This window comes from Oncorhynchus keta, chromosome 29 (genome assembly GCF_023373465.1).
Source record: "Oncorhynchus keta strain PuntledgeMale-10-30-2019 chromosome 29, Oket_V2, whole genome shotgun sequence".
In the NCBI taxonomy this organism is placed as follows: Eukaryota; Metazoa; Chordata; class Actinopteri; order Salmoniformes; family Salmonidae; genus Oncorhynchus; species Oncorhynchus keta.
The window spans coordinates 29974906-29992144 of NC_068449.1; the positions used below are offsets into that span (position 1 = coordinate 29974906).

Below are 17239 nucleotides of genomic sequence, written 5' to 3' on the forward strand. Positions count from 1 at the left end.
CCAGTCTTAAAAGCCAGGTAAGAGCGTTTAATTCCAGAGAGTACTAACCACATACACAGATTTCCACAGGTTATAAACTGAAAATGACATAATCAGTTTCCCACGATAGCCCGTTTTTTTTAGGTCCGGAGATGCTTTCTACTCCCCTTATAAACCAGACATTCCAATCTGTCTAAAAGATATACTTTTCTCCCACTAATGGAACATAACCCAAACATTCTTATCTGGAACATAACCCAAACATTCTTATTTTGTCTGAAAAGCTATATCATCTCTTCCCCTTAAACTTCCCAAGAGGCACAGACAATTAATTCATTCTGCTTACATTTTCAGTAACAGCTTAACCAAGAACTCATACTTTTCATACCATAACATAATAGTATTAGAATAAATGGTTCTAATCAATAATGTATACATAATTAATCATTTCAACTATAATTTCCTCTATCACAACCTAGAGATAACTCCCTTAAAACAGGTGCCCTACCCCTACTCCAGTGTTTGAAGCATGATACTTCGGGTGACTCGATTCTTGTGAGGCCCACTGCCCTGTTCCTAAGACATAATCAGGGACAAGCCCACGCCTGGTCACAACACCATGATTCCTGCCTCGACTTGATTGGTTATTTTTTCCCATTCCATCAGTTTACAGATAAGACATTTTTGGATGCAACCAAATATGTGTATATGGCATTCAATCAAATACCCCTGAATGTGATGAAGGTATCTGCTATCGGATATTGTTCTTGAAAATAAATTCCTTTTACATTTCTACAGCATTGGCTGTGCTAGTTAGGTCAATAATATGGTATCCTGCACTATAACGGTAAAGAGAGTGTGCAAAGAGAAAACGAGGTGGTCTTGTCGTTGGCAGAGAATTCAATAAAATGTCCCCTTATGTTGGGGACTCAACTGCAGTAAAAGTTCCCCCCCTTGCGCACTTGAGAGGTATGGCAAAAATAAGTAATTGGGCCAAACCACTACTGCAAATGGTTTGATAAAATAACTATATTTGCAGATGACAATTAAATGAACAACATATTCTACAGAAAATGAAAGTATATCAAACATATGAATATATAAGTTAAACATAAATTATGATCAAACATAAGAATATGTAACTTAAACATAAATGATGTCGGCCTGTTTTCAAAAAGTGGAACGTTGCGGAGGATTGTTTTCATCCCCACGTAGTCATAAGTGGTATGATCCAATAGTATTGAACGCAAATCTGCTGGATGTTTAGTTTTACCGAGAGCGAGTACCGGAACTGGACTGTTGTCGCACAATCTTACAACGGTTATATGTACACTTTCTGTCCGCGATTAATACAGTAGCTTAGTGGTCTGCGCCATGGCTTTGTACGGGTGTGTCGGAGCCATGGCTTTACCTAGCGAGCTTATCGTCCATATATTTTCATTCTTGTCCGATCGTGACAAGCTTCGGGCCTCGTCCGTGTGCTCTCGCTGGAGGGAGTGTCTGTTTTACCCATCGCTTTGGACGGAGCTGAAGTTGCGTGTCGGAGGTGGTGCAAACTGGGGAGGTTCTGGCTCCGAACAGACCCCAAGATTAGAATTTCTCATGAGGAAGTTTGGCGCCTTCGTGCGCGAGCTACATCTCGAGGTTGCCCCTGTGGACGGATATCTAAGCCCACTGAGCGGAGTTGAGGGCAGGATAGAACCTGTAGAACGCGACCCTCAATTGCTTGATCGCTGGAAAGACGCAAGGATCACCTATTTGGAACAGGTGTTGTGTGTGCTCAGATGTATTCGAAACAACAGGTAGTTGGATAGTTACTACAATTATTCAATACTTGTTTAAAGTAAATGGAGTCAGCAATTCCATTACGTGTCAATTTGAGTGTTTGTTGGGTCGTAGTCGGCTAACGTGAAGTAGCTAGCCTAGCTATAAACAAACTATCATTACGTAATCGGGTCATGTCGTTACTCTACCGATTTCTGCTTAACGTTATACTGCTTGTGTGGTTTACAGTCTGTTTTAGCTACAATCTAACTACTTGGAGAAGGCATGTCAGTTAGAAATCTGTTTTTATGCTTGTTGCGCAAAGAATGTTGCAAGGAGTTTTTTTTAAATGACATTTGAACAACATTGCAGCAGTGGTGGTCATGCCCAGGGAAACTAGCTAGGCTCAACCATTGAGGTCAACAATGACATTGGCAGCATGCTGTCATTCAGGTTTGGATGGGCTTCTTTCTAAATGTAATCCGTAACTAGTTACCTGTCCAAAATAGTAATATAGTAACTTATGGCTTGCCCAAACTCTAACGTTAACTGATTACATTAAGTTACTTTTAGATTACTTCCCCTTAAGAGGCATAAGAAGAATGCAAAAATGTATGTTACCAATTGAACGATATCTATTGCAGGATAAATCAATGTTAAAGTTTACTTAGCTGGCCTTATATGGATGCTACATTTTACTTTATGGGTTGGTTATGTTTTCTACTACATATAATAATAATACGATGAAATTATATCTTTACATTAGTAACCGAAGTCTATCAGAATTCCAGTCATTCCAATAAATGCTATACTACGTGATCTTCAAGAATAGGACTTGGAGGTATAGATTAGCCAAATTGTTTTACTTGAGCATAACCCCAAAACTAAGGATTTATTAGCCATCCCTATTGTTGTTTATGATTTTGTTGTCATGAAATGTAGCCACTCTCAGATTAATAGACAAAGCTATTGATGCAAGGACTGACCATCCATGATATAAAATTTGTTTTATCCAGTGTTTGTTTACATTTCCAATCTTTACAAACATTGGTGAAAAACAAGCTTATATTTTGGGTTCTCATGGAGTGTGACAGATGAACTAAGCTCATGATGCATTTAAATTATATTCTTCAATAATCAATGGATATACACTACTGGTAAAAAGTTGTAACACCTACTCATTCAATGTTTTTTATTTTTACTATGTTCTATATTGTAGAATAATAGTGAAGACCTCTAAACTATGAAATAACACATATGGAATCATGTAGTAACCAAAAGTGTTAAACAAATCAAAATATATTTGAGATTCTTCAAAGCAGCCACCCTTAGCCTTGATGACAGCTTTGCATACTCTTGGCATTCTCTCAACCAGCTTCACCTGGAATGCTTTTACAACAGTCTTTAAGGAGTTCCCACATGTGCTGAGAACTTGTTGGCTGATTTTCCTTCACTCTGCGGTCCGACTCATCCCAAACCATCTCAATTTGGTTGAGGTTGGGGGATTGTGGAAGCCAGGTCATCTGATGCAGCACTAAATCACTCTCCTCCTTGAGCCTCCTATTTAGCCCTTACACAGCCTGGAGGTATGTTGGGTCATTGTCCTGTTGAAAAACAAATGATAGTCCCACTAAGCCAAAACCAGATGGGATGGCGTATCGCTACAGAATGCTGTGGTATCCATGCTGGTTAAGTGTGCCTTGAATTCTACATAAAACATTGACAGTATCACCAGCAAGCACCCCCACACCATCACACCACTTCCTCCATGCTTTACATTGGGAAATACACATGCAGAGATCTGTTCAACCACACTGCATCTCACAAAGACACGGCAGTTAGAACCAACAATATCCAATTTGGACTTCAGAGCAAAGGACAAATTTCCACCAGTCTAATGTCCATTGCGTGTGTTTCTTGGCCCAAACAAGTCTCTTCTTAGTCAGGATGCTCTTGATGGTGCAGCTGTAGAACCATTATAGTGCTGGATGGTTTTTGCGACTGCACTTGAAGAAACTTTCAAAGTTCCTGAAATGTTCCGTATTGACAGACCTTCATGTCTTAAATTAATGATGGACTGTCGTTTCGCTCTGCTTATTTGAGCTGTTCTTGCCATAATATGGACTTGGTCTTTTACCAAATAGGGCTATCTTCTGTATAACCCCCCCATACTGTGTCACAACGCATTAAGAAGGAAAGAAATTCCACAAATGAACTTTTAAGAAGGCACACCTGTTAATTGAAATGCAGTCCAGGTTGACTTCCTCATGAAGTTGTTTGAGAGAATGCAAAGCTGTCAAGGTAAAGGGTGACAACTTCGAATAATCTCAAATATAAAATATATTTTGATTTGGTTAACACTCTCCTGGTTTCTACTAGGGATGCACGATATATTGGTAAGCATATCGGAATCGGGCCGACATTAGCTAAAAAATGCCAACATCGGCATTGGCCTGATGTCTAGTTTAACGCCGATGTGCAAAACCGATGTCAAAGCTGACGTGCATACCTATATAACATAGGTGGATGACGTAATGACGCCACGAACAATACAGCGTTACATGTGCAACACAGCATTCCTAACCTAGCCCACAATGTCTGTGTGGATTTATTTTGAAGTTTCAAAGGAAGATAACAGAAAGGCCATATGCAACGTTTGTGCTGCTATTATTTCCCGAGGACGGGAGAAAGTGAAATCGTTCAATACCACAAACCTAATTAGTCATTTGAAAGTGCATCACCCCGAAACATTAAGCAGTTACTTAGAACAAAAGTAGGGGAAAAAAACTAAGCACACACTTCCAACAACTAAACAAGTTCAAGTCCAGCAGTCATTTGAAAGAGTAAGAACATTTCAGCGAGACAACTCAAATCAAAATCCATTAACGCCAAGATGCTGGAATTCATTGCCCTTGACAATCAACCGTTCTCTGTCGTAGATGATGTTTGCATTCGCCGACTGGTCGAGCACTTCGAGCCCCAGTGCACACTACCAAGTAGGCGCTATTTTTCAGATGTTGCCCTACTGGAGTTAGTTTTGTTGAAACGCACATCCATGAGCTACTTGCTATGGGCATCACTGCTATTAGCTTCACGACTGACAGTTGGACCAGCTATGTTAGCCCCATGAGCGCGCTTAGTCTGACAGCACAGTGGGTCGACAAGGATTTCGTATTGAGGAAAGCTGTATTGCATGCTCAAGAATATGCTGGTTCTCATACCGCTGCTGCCATTTCAATGGCATTTGAGAACATGTTTGAAACTTGGAAACATGAACACACTCCTAGCGCCATTTGAACAACTGACTCAAGACATAAGCTCATCAACTGCATCTGCAGCAGACGTGATACCCTCTGTCATGGCATTGAAATGCCTGCTCAACAAAACTGCCAACACAGACCGTGGGGTTAAAACTTGCAAAAGTACTCTACTAGAGGCTGTGAACAAGCTCTTCGGTGGCAGTCTCTCTGAGCCTCTTTACTGTGTCACACCCTGCTCGATGCTAGGTACAAGGACCGCCACCTCGATGCAGACAAGAAACAGGGTTTACGTGAAATGTTAGACACAGCTGGACAAGATGGAAACGGACGTGGTGACAGTGCGCACCGAGAAAGAGAGGCCACGGACAGACGGAGTTGAAACTTCACTGCTTGACATGTATGATGAAATCCTGGAGAATAAAACGACTGAACAAATTAACAACGAAATGGCCCAGCAATAAATGAAATAAATAGGTTTAGATTAGAGGTCAACCGACTATGGTTTTTCAGCGCCGATCCCGATTATTGGAGGACCAAAAAAGCTGATACCGATTACATCAATAAAATCAATTTAGCCAATTAATGAAACTTATTTTATTATTATTATTTTTTTTTTTCATATAAGTGTGGTGCAGGTATTTACAACTGCGCGAACGTTGAAAAGCATGCATTTGGTTTTACTAAAAGCGTTTAAGAGATTAACAGTTGGAGGTCACACGGAAGAAAATTAAATTAAATATAAACAGTATGTGGGATTGTATGGCATTGAAGCTCGTTTGGAGTTTAGATAGCACAGTGTCCAAGGAAGGGCCAGAAATGTATACAGAATGGTGTGTCTGCGTAGAGGTGGATCAGGACCTGAATGGGTCTGGCCAAATATGTAGCGCAGCAAGAGCAACATCATTGATATATACAGAGAAAAGAGTCGGCCTGAGAATTGAACCCTGTGGCACCCCCATAGAGACTGCCAGAGGACCGGACAACATGCCATCCGATTTGACACACTGAACTCTGTCTGCAAAGTAGTTGGTTAACCAGGCAAGGCAGTCATTAGAAAAACCGAGGCTACTGAGTCTGCCGATTAAAAATATGGTGATTGACAGAGTTGCAAGCCTTGGCCAGGTCGATGAAGACGGCTGCACAGTACTGTCTTTTATCGATGGCGGTTATGATAGTGTTGGAGAAGAAAGTAAAAGTGCAATATGTGCTATGTGCTATGTAAGAAACCAGCAACACAACAACAACAACCACCATCGAAGCAGCGTTACCCATGCAGAGCAAGGGGAACAACTACTAGAAGGCTCAGAGCGAGTGACGTTTGAAACACTATTAGCGCGCGCTAACAAGCTAGCCATTTGACTTCGGTTACAACAGCCTCATCTCGGGAGTTGATAGGCTTTGAAGTCATAAACAGCTCAATACTTGACGCACAACGAAGAGCTGCTGGCAAAACTCACGAAAGTGCTGTTTGAATTAATGTTTACGCGCCTGCTTACATTTACATTACATTTAAGTCATTTAGCAGACGCTCTTATCCAGAGCGACTTACAAATTGGTGCATTCACCTTATGACATCCAGTGGAACAGCCACTTTACAATAGTGCATCTAAATCTTTTTAGGGGGTGAGAAGGATTGCTTTATCCTATCCTAGGTATTCCTTAAAGAAGTGGGGTTTCAGGTGTCTCCGGAAGGTGGTGATTGACTCCGCTGTCCTGGCGTCGTGAGGGAGTTTGTTCCACCATTGGGGAGCCAGAGCAGCGAACAGTTTTGACTGGGCTGAGCGGGAACTGTACTTCCTCAGTGGTAGGGAGGCGAGCAGGCCAGAGGTGGATGAACGCAGTGCCCTTGTTTGGGTGTAGGGCCTGATCAGAGCCTGGAGGTACTGAGGTGCCGTTCCCCTCACAGCTCCGTAGGCAAGCACCATGGTCTTGTAGCGGATGCGAGCTTCAACTGGAAGCCAGTGGAGAGAGCAGAGGAGCGGGGTGACGTGAGAGAACTTGGGAAGGTTGAACACCAGACGGGCTGCGGCGTTCTGGATGAGTTGTAGGGGTTTAATGGCACAGGCAGGGAGCCCAGCCAACAGCGAGTTGCAATAATCCAGACGGGAGATGACAAGTGCCTGGATTAGGACCTGCGCCGCTTTCTGTGTGAGGCAGGGTCGTACTCTGCGGATGTTGTAGAGCATGAACCTACAGGAACGGGCCACCGCCTTGATGTTAGTTGAGAACGACAGGGTGTTGTCCAGGATCACGCCAAGGTTCTTAGCGCTCTGGGAGGAGGACACAATGGAGTTGTCAACCGTGATGGCGAGATCATGGAACGGGCAGTCCTTCCCCGGGAGGAAGAGCAGCTCCGTCTTGCCGAGGTTCAGCTTGAGGTGGTGATCCGTCATCCACACTGATATGTCTGCCAGACATGCAGAGATGCGATTCGCCACCTGGTCATCAGAAGGGGGAAAGGAGAAGATTAATTGTGTGTCGTCTGCATAGCAATGATAGGAGAGACCATGTGAGGTTATGACAGAGCCAAGTGACTTGGTGTATAGCGAGAATAGGAGAGGGCCTAGAACAGAGCCCCGGGGAGAGCGCGTGGTGAGGAGACAGATTCTCGCCACGCCACCTGGTAGGAGCGACCTGTCAGGTAAGACGCAATCCAAGCGTGGGCCGCGCCGGAGATGCCCAACTCGGAGAGGGTGGAGAGGAGGATCTGATGGTTCACAGTATCGAAGGCAGCCGATAGGTCTAGAAGGATGAGAGCAGAGGAGAGAGAGTTAGCTTTAGCAGTGCGGAGCGCCTCCGTGATACAGAGAAGAGCAGTCTCAGTTCAATGACTAGTCTTGAAACCTGACTGATTTGGATCAAGAAGGTCATTCTGAGAGAGATAGCGGGAGAGCTGGCCAAGGACGGCACGTTCAAGAGTTTTGGAGAGAAAAGAAAGAAGGGATACTGGTCTGTAGTTGATGACATCGGAGGGATCGAGTGTAGGTTTTTTCAGAAGGGGTGCAACTCTCGCTCTCTTGAAGACGGAAGGGACGTAGCCAGCGGTCAGGGATGAGTTGATGAGCGAGGTGAGGTAAGGGAGAAGGTCTCCGGAAATGGTCTGGAGAAGAGAGGAGGGGATAGGGTCAAGCGGGCAGGTTGTTGGGTGGCCGGCCGTCACAAGACGCAGATTTCATCTGGAGAGAGAAGTGTCAAAGATTTTGTTTTCCCGCAAACATCCTTTCTGAATTTAAAAGTAATCATTAAAGTAATCTAGTTTTTCAAAAGTGTCTGTAACCAGATTACAATATTTTTGCTGGAAATGGATGACCGTTCGTTTTTTTGTAATCACTTCCATGTAACGGACTACATGTCATCCGTTACTCCCCAACCCTGGTGATATGCAACTCTGCCTTTTCAAGCATTTCAATATGCTAATATCTTTTGGACACATTTGTGTGCTGAAAAGTTAAACTTCCACTGCCACAGTGATGGCTTAAAGGTGTCTTGAGGCATTTCTTTGTTGATATTTAATTCCAGCGTTCATTCAATTACAACACACTTGTTTTAAGAGCGTTCGAGAGATTTAGTGGCCCAATCAAATGCCGGAAGCTGGGTTTGTTGTAGTGGACCAAACTCCGTTCAATGGTGAAGGAAGTCCCCATGGAGTGGAATTTAGTCTGCCATGTTTGTGGTGTCTAGTCGCTAGGTTTGTGGTGGACACCAGTGTGTGATGTTGAAAGGTATTTATTGTCAGAGGCCTTCTGGCAAATTGGTGAGGACATGTATACTGTTTGATTGTGTTTGTTGCAGACCACAATTAGAACATTCACTGACCTCCACTATGGCTGATTTGTGTCTGGTTTTGACTAAAGCTCATATAGCCCCCACCCACCTCTCTCGGCCCTCTCTCTCGGCCCTCTCGCTCGGCCCTCTCGCTCGGCCCTCTCGCTCGGCCCTCTCGCTCGGCCCTCTCTCTCTCTCGCTCGGCCCTCTCTCTCTCTCGCTCGGCCCTCTCTCTCTCGCTCGGCCCTCTCTCTCTCTCGCTCGGCCCTCTCTTTCTCTCGCTCGGCCCTCTCTCTCTCTCGCTCGGCCCTCTCTCTCTCTCTCTTCTCTCTCGGCTCTCTCTCTCTCTCTCTCTTTCGGCTCTCTCTCTCTCTCTTGGCTCTCTCTCTCTCTCTCTCGCTCTCTCTCTCTCTCTCTCGGCTCTCTCTCTCTTTCGGCTCTCTCTCTCTCTCTCCGCTCTCTCTCTCTCTCTCTCCTCTCTCTCTCGGCCCTCTCTTCTCTCTCTCTCTCTCTCGGCTCTCTCTCTCTCTCGGCTCTCCTCTCTCTCTCGGCCCTCTCTCTCTCTCTCTCTCTCGGCTCTCCTCTCTCTCTCGGCCCTCTCTCTCTGCCCTCTCTTTCGGCCCTCTCTCTCTCTCGGCCCTCACTCTCTCTCTCGGCCCCCTCTCAGAAATCTCCAGAAGCTGAGTCTGTATGGGGATACCTGCATTCTTCAGGATGAGGGCATTCTGGACAGTGCCCATCTACAGCAGGTTGACCCAGGAGGCAAGAAAATCAAAGAGTGAGTAGCTTTTAGGCAAGGCTACATCTTGCCCAGGGTGACAAAAGGGCATACAGCAGGACTCTACACTTACTTTTCTTACAAGGAACATGTCTAAATTGAAAAATGTCGTCACGCATAAAGACATTTTAGGGACACAATGAAAATTATTTGAATTAATAAAGCTAGGATCCTGATTTTTCTTCGAGGTCGCACAGCAAAATACTTAGGTGCACAATCATTCAAAATCACAGTACAAACAGTTCCCTTAAGGTAAAGCACCTTTAGTAAATCCGCTTTCTCTGTGAGAACTTCCCATGTCTGGAATGCACTGCCATCAGACACACATAACTGCACCACATATCACACTTTCACAAAATGCATGAAGACATGGCTAAATGTCAATCAGATTTGTGAACATAATCCCTTGCTGTGTATTGCCGCTTTCCATGTTGTCTGTAGCTTGTGAGGTGTGGAAACACTTAGTTGCTTTTATGAATTTTGTCTTGCCGCTTTTTGTTCTATGTTGCTCTGTCTGTATGCTATGTCTTGCTTGTACTATGGTGTACTGCGTGTGCTCACTGCTCAATGATTGTCTATATTGTAATTGTTTTTAATAACCTGCCCAGGGACTGCAGTTGAAAATTAGCCGGCTGGCTTAAACCGGCACTTTTACTGAAACGTTGATTAATGTGCACTGTCCCTGTAAAAGTAAAATACACTCAAACTGTCCTCTGTTGAAATTCTGCCTCATATAATTACATAGAACACAAATAGGTAATTTACTGCCCATACAGTTTTTAAAAAATCTATTCATTGTTAGTGAGTAGGTCTTTATTTGCAGAAATGGAACAGAGAAAAAATGTCTAAAGTTTTCAAACTTTCTTTCTGTGTTTTCCTCTGGGCCGGGGTAGGATCCAACAGCTGTTACTGGAGGTTCTGTCTAACAGCAGGAAGATAAAGTGGCTGTCCTCCGCCTTCATGCTGGGCGTGGTGACCCCATGCTCCCTGGCCTCTCTGTCCAACCCCAGCGCAGGCTCCCTGGAGCACCTCGGCTTGCTGGACAACCAGCTGCCTTGCCTGGTCTCACCTGTGGAGCTGGAGCGGCTGGTCCACCTGCGTTCCCTGGCCCTCGACTTCTGTGACTTCACCTCTGAGTTGAGCCACCTACTGGCTGGAGGAGACCGTGCTCCTCTACACCGCCTCTCCCTGATGCTCAACGGCGCTGCTCTGGAGGCTAAGCCACTCGATGGCACCGCCAGTGAGGACGACTGGAAGGCCATGGTCCAACGCAGTGCTAACCTGCGGGTTTACGTGATGGCACTGGATGTGTGCAGCCAGGACCTGCTGAGGGTGCTAAAACCAAGCCTGCCCCTGGAGAGAATCCACCTGGACAGCTACTCCACCTTGGTCACAGACGGAACCCTGGAGCTCATTGCCCAGCAGTACAACAAGACCCTGAGCCACTTTGTCCTGATGAGGGATGACACCGGCTTCCCTGACCTTGGCATCAACCGAAACGAGGACCCACTGGTCCTACTGGCCTGGCGCTGTGTACACCTCTCTGTATTGGTCATCCACGGTGAGCCTGGCCCAGATGTTAGCATTACATAGCTCACCACTCTTTTAGTGTAGCCTAACATTTGAATGGCAATGATTGATTTCCAGTGGCATGGGTTCTACAAGATGTTCTGATAGAAATATTTATTACTGGTTATTTCTGGGAGTACTGTTATGTGGGGAGTACTGTTATGTGCTATGAGACTCGAAATTGAGCTCCGCTTTCAACTGTGGGACCTTTTATATAAACAGGTGTATGACAAAGGGTCTGAATACTTACGTAAATAAGGTATTTCGTTGTTGTTTTTTTTGGTGGGGGGACATTTCAAAGAACCTGTTTTCGCTTTGTCTTTTTGGGGTATTGTGAGTAGATTCCCGAGAAAATGTTTTTATTTAATATATTTTAGAATACGACTAACGTAACGGGGGATAAAGTCAAGGGCACTGTAAATAGGCTACTGCATGAATCAATCATTTATTAAGTCATGTCATCACAGTCATTCATGATTTGAAATGCAATCAAGCATTTAAGTTAAGAATTTTCAATTGAGTCTCTGGTCCATTTATCATTTATTTTGTGTAGTTTACATTGTTCCAAATGGTCAGAGAAATGATATTGAAATCTAACAGCACCTGTTTGGCACACATAATATGCACGCAGCACTTGCTCCTTACCTCATTTTTCTTGATCTTTAGTATTTTCCACAAGTAGTCAAATTTATTCCACACATCTGACTTCCCCTTTACCAGTAAGCAACAAGTAAACATTATCCCGTTTCGAGTTTACTTGTCAGTAATCTGCATCCAATTTGCTATTAGGGTGTTCAGAGTTTCTAACCAATTTATTGATGTTATGATATGCTGTAGGTAAGGCCGTATTGGTTACGTAGAGAGAGCAAGGGTTGAGGGAATAAGGAATATTTTTCCTAATCAAATTAGGGATTTCGGTAACACAATTTTTCAGTCACAAATGACAAATTATGTTGCAGCTTCTGCAACACGGACAGCGCGATACACACTGTTGATGTTCTGTGGTGTCGAGGCAGCAGTGAGGAGAGCGAGACAACGGGAACCAGTCAGTCACTCGCTGTCTTTTTTATTTGAATACACCGTGCAGCATGTCTGAGCCAGGTCCGGTACAATCAAATCAATTGCGGTCAAACTCCCTCTAGTCCTTTTGTCTTTTAATTATTTCAACAAATGGTTTGCTTAAAGCATCCGACAAGCTCAGTGCATATAGCATGCATTGATATGATTAAAACTCATAGGATCTGTCAGTATATGGAAAAATACATTTTTTTAAACTAACCTATTGATTGGTTGAAAGAACAGTATCTTGGTCGACTAATACATTTTAGGGAACAGCCCTAATGTCTGGTGTGTGTGTGTGTGTGTGTTGTAGAGGTCATATTGGCAGCATGTTGATATGTATAGCACAAATGAAATGGAGTTGTTTTACATTCAGTATCCAGTATGTTCTTTCTACAGTGGCGTTCAATGTGATTCTCCTCTGTCTGAACACCACAGGCTACACTGTGTGGTCCCACAACCTGGTGGCCATTTCCCGTCTGCGTGGCTCCAGCCTCAAGGTCCTGGCTGTGTCCGAGGAGAGCATTGACTTCGACCCGGACCAGAGGGTCTTCATGGAGGGTGACCCCGTCCACAACCTGGTGAAGGAGGTGTCGCTGGGCCTGGGGCGTGTCTGGCACCCTTCTCTGGACTCCAACCTGGTCCTCAGCGAGCCCACCCAGCACTTCCACAGGGAGATGCAGAGCTTCAGCTTGGGCATGTAGGCTAGTGCTGCAGCCGCCAGACCGGGCAGCCATCTGGGTCGTGTTCATTAGACATCAAACAAAAGAAAACCAGACCTAAACAGGAGGGACCCCACTTCACCAATAAGCAATGCAAATGTTCTGTTACTAAACGTTTTCCATTGAATGACCTAATGAACACAACCCTGGTCTGGTCTTGCCTGCTGCACATGCTCAGTGTTTGTCTTGGGACCTATAAGGTGATTAGAGGATCATCTCATTTACATACTTTGTCTTTTATGTTTATTTTCTTCTCTGTAGCATCCTTTGTGACGTGTTTATCAGTATTAGCTCTATATATTTATCTATCTATATATATCCTGCTTATGATTAGGAGAGTATAGTCAAATAATTGTTTAGTAGCTAAATGAGAGGTTGGTGTTGCAAGGGGGCTTTTCTACACAGCTAGCTTAGTTAGTTGTATTGCAAGTTTTATTTTTTGCTTTGTGTTTTGTCTATCAGTTAATCCACATTGGCTTTTTGCAATGATGGAATCCTGTGTACTTGTTTGTGCACATTTTTTTAAACGGGAGATTAGTCTAGTAGTCTTCCGGCAGAGGGAGGGACCGTGCTGCTGGAGTGTGTGGTTAGGGCCCCCCACTCAGCCCAGCAAGATCCTGTCTGCTCTTTACTTTTGTGTTTTGGAGATGATATTGTTGCTATGTTACGGGACTAAGATCCTGCTGGTTCTTCTCAACCCAGAGGTGGGATATGATAGGTTTCCACACTGACACTGAGTTTCCTACGTTCTGCTGCAGTGCTTAAGTCAGGGGTTAGCGTTGCGAGTCGTACGCTGCAGTTTGCTCTCAGAAGAATCCTGTCTCAGGTGGGCAAAACATGATTCTATAGTCTGTCAGTCTAATGCAGTTTTCTTCACATTTGCCTTGGAAAAGCCCTTGTTTTCTAGTATCAGTAGTTTTTGCCATCCAATCTGCCCCTTTTTTACCATGGGGTAAACAAACTTAGTCGTACATTTGTTTTAAGATTAAGGTGTTTAAAGAATGGCAAAAAGCTACTCCTTGCACATGTTTCTCTTGTTCACAGCTATGTTCGCTGACTCCAGGGCCACAGTGTTTCACCAGCTGAACATTGGATGGAGGGAAGCATTTGCTTGCTTGTTCCAAATCTCAGGATTTTTTTTCACTTTCAGTAAATTTGTCCATTTGAAGGCTTTCTTTTAATAAAAGCTTTCTGTTGATCTGCGGGCCAGTGTGCGTGGTGGTGTGACTGAATACTGGATACTAATACTGTGGAAAGAGCTCTTCCAACACTACGCGGTTTTATTTTTCTAGACGCGCCTTCTCGTGTCCTCTTAACTTTTAAAAAGGTTAACATCCTCGATGTGCGTCAAATACTTTTAATGGTGTTTTCTATCGTGTATTTGACGTTTTAGAGCTCAGAGTAGTAGAGGGAATCTGAGGTTGATTGCTCAGTGGTAGAATGTAAATATGAAGCTAACAACCTTAATGTGTAAAGTTGTCTGCTATCCAGAATTCCCCTTATATATCTTTTTTTGTTGCTTGTAAAGCTTCGGGAGCCAGTCTTGACTGATAACGCAGTAGTGTGTGGGGCTTGGAATAGGTGACCTGTGGTTGTTTTGTGCTGCTGAGATGTTGGCGCATTCCGGAAAAGAGGAGTGTAGGTTTCTCTTGATCTTGTGTGATTTGTGAAGCTGTCGGTCGGCTATTACTTTTTGTTGTGTTCCTCCGTGCCCATAACTTTCGTTGGTACTACCAAAGCCAGCCATTTTAGTCAAGGAAGAGAAACGCAGTATGCAGAGTTCTGTATATTGAGGAAAAAATATGTTTGCTTAGAAACAGCTGGCATCGGATGGCAAGGTGTGTGTGTGTGTGTGTGATCCATGATTCAAACAATGTAACGATCAGCCTATGGGATCCACTACTAACCTGTTTAGTTGTGGCAGTAAGATATGAGCCTGCATGCAAGGTTCCACTTGGGTTAAACTTAGTCTATTGACGGTTGATGCATGAGAAGTGATAAAGGAATATTGAAATGATATACATGTTAACAGAGGGATTCTTACGTTTTTTTGTTTGTTTTTAGTACCACACCAAAGAGGATGTAGATAATATTCTATATTTGGAGTTAACTTGTTTGTGCTGAACAGGGGTAGTGTAAGACCTTTTTAGAGGATGACAAATGCCAGTCAATTGTTACAATGTGTAAAACATCCTGATGCTGTGCCTAAATCCAGTGTAGCTTTCGCTCAGTTTTTTTTTGTGTGTGTTCGTTTCTAGTTCACCATTCATTGTCTAGTACAGCATTTGACTACCGTTAAAGCATATTTTATTTCCGCATTGTTTTTTTTTAATGGTGTGTGTGTGTGTGTGTGTGTGTGTGTGTGTGTATAAAGTTTCTGAAGTGCATACATCAAAGAATTAGCTGTATGGTGTGCTTGAAGCAAAGCATGGGGTACCTCTTTCTCAACAGTGAGCAGGAAACTGCCTTTTTCAGGGTTACTCTCAGTTGAGGAGAGGTGTTCCATGCCTAAAAAATAAATGATGAAAGTTAGGAAGACTCTTTTTTCCAACAAGTCACTGGATTAAACAAAACGGTCTGTCAGCGTGTCTGCATCAGCTGCCAAAGATAACTGTGTGAAACGACCCTTATGAAGTGCCCACGTGCTGGCATAGGGAAGGGCCAATGGCTGATCAGCCAAAATGTACTACTATGACTGCTCCTCCACAAATACTACTAGAAATATACCTACTGAATATGGGGTGAAGATGGACCACGTGGTGCACAGCTGTGCTGTGGCTTGATCAACAACAGAGCTCTCGCTCACCAGTTTCATTGTGAAAAGTGAATGTCATTTAAGTATAGATAAAATCAAGTTTTGTTGATTCTTTCAGCCCTGTATGCTGCTATCAGACGTGTAAGGAACATTCCACTGGGGAGTTAAAAACCAACAGATTTAAAAAAAAATTTTTTTAGGGTCAATTGGAGTAAATTAGAGTAAATGATGCAAAATTGGTATTTTGCTGTGTGAAGTCCTATAGAAGTGGTTGTGTAGCCCAGTCTCACTCTGCATGTTAACAGGCATAGCAGTGGAGGTATTTTCTTTTCTTTTTATACTCTGGAGAAACACACCATTTGGGTTATTACAGCTTACAAATAAATTGGTTCCCTTTTTTTTCTCTTTACATTTTTTATGCTATCACAATCCACATCTCTTGTTGAAAAGGAGGAACCTATATAGCGACAGTGAGCTGCTTGAGGGCAGGTCCATCTGAGAGTTAACTGTTACCTGTAGAACCTCATTGTGCTGCAGAAGCTACAGCTAAATGACCTCATACCAGCCTTATTATGAGCGTAAACGCTTGACGTCAAGAGACCTGAGTGAGGAGAATTCTGTTTTGTTTTATTCCATTATTAAAAACCTGCACCACTATCATACCACAAGTTCACTGTTATGGGGGTCAGGAGGGAGGTGAGCTTAAACATGTCACATCTCTTAACGGCTGGCTTGCGTTACAGCCAAGTCAAACGCATATAATCCAGTGGCTTTTATCTTTCTGTCACTTACAAATGGAAATAACAATGTGTTTTAAGATCTTGATTCTTTGGAAGCCAAACTCTGTTTCAAAGGCTACTGTGGGTTACAGACATGGTCTCTATGAGACTGGTCAGCAGGCCCCAGTTTTAAGTGGTATGAATGTTGTGCATTTGTTTAAAATCAGGATATTTTATTGCAAAATAAGTCATGCATTACAAGAGGCCACCATGGGGCACTAGCAGTGCGAACACCTCGGCTGTGTCCTTATAAGCTTTCGGGAAAGAAAATAACTGCGTATTTGTATATATCAATACATAATGTATACTCTTATGCAACATATGTCTGGGTTCTATTTATGAACATTTGTAAGCTTTAAGATGGTTTTACCATTTTTGATAAATGTTGAAATATTTGGACAGGTGTGTTCTGTCAACTTTGTCTCAAGTGAGCGCATAGCATTGGATATGTACAGTACATCTGCAAATGGGAACTCCACTGGTGCTGGTGTGACAATGGCAAGTGTAGAGAATTTTGATTTGAAAAAGTGATGCAAGATTAAAGGAAAAAGCCTAAGTGACATTGTGTAAACCAGCTGAATGTTGATGGTTCTTTTTAAACCAGTGAATAAAAGCATTCAACACAAACATGGTCTTTGTTATTCATGGAGGCTTAATTTGAATTACAATAATCCTGTGCTGATCCTAGTTTATGGCAGTGCTTTACCTTTGGTGTAATTTTACTTCCCATTAACCCGGTGTACAGTTGAAGTCGGAGGTTTACATACACGTAGGTTGGAGTCGTTAACTCTTTATTTTTTTACCACTCC

General features: G+C 43.4%; 1 protein-coding gene across 1 annotated transcript; it reads left to right on the forward strand.

Annotated features, from left to right (window-relative positions):
* The first annotated feature begins 1226 nt into the window (after positions 1-1226).
* LOC118362695 (F-box only protein 33-like) lies at positions 1227-17057 on the forward strand. The gene is made up of 4 exons (XM_035743247.2): positions 1227-1781; positions 9436-9546; positions 10440-11107; positions 12613-17057. The coding sequence occupies exons 1-4, from the start codon at positions 1354-1356 to the stop codon at positions 12876-12878; spliced, it is 1473 nt and encodes a 490-aa protein (XP_035599140.1). The 5' UTR covers positions 1227-1353; the 3' UTR covers positions 12879-17057.
* Positions 17058-17239: the final 182 nt, after the last annotated feature.

What these genes read in the sequence shown, in the direction of transcription:
- LOC118362695 (XM_035743247.2), top strand. Translation starts at nt 1,354, where the DNA reads ATGGCTTTGTACGGGTGTGTCGGAGCCATGGCTTTACCTAGCGAGCTT. An exon ending in AGATGTATTCGAAACAACAG is followed by an intron (nt 1,782 to 9,435) that starts GTAGTTGGATAG and finishes GCCCCCTCTCAG; the next exon opens with AAATCTCCAGAAGCTGAGTC. An exon ending in CTCTGTATTGGTCATCCACG is followed by an intron (nt 11,108 to 12,612) that starts GTGAGCCTGGCC and finishes TGAACACCACAG; the next exon opens with GCTACACTGTGTGGTCCCAC.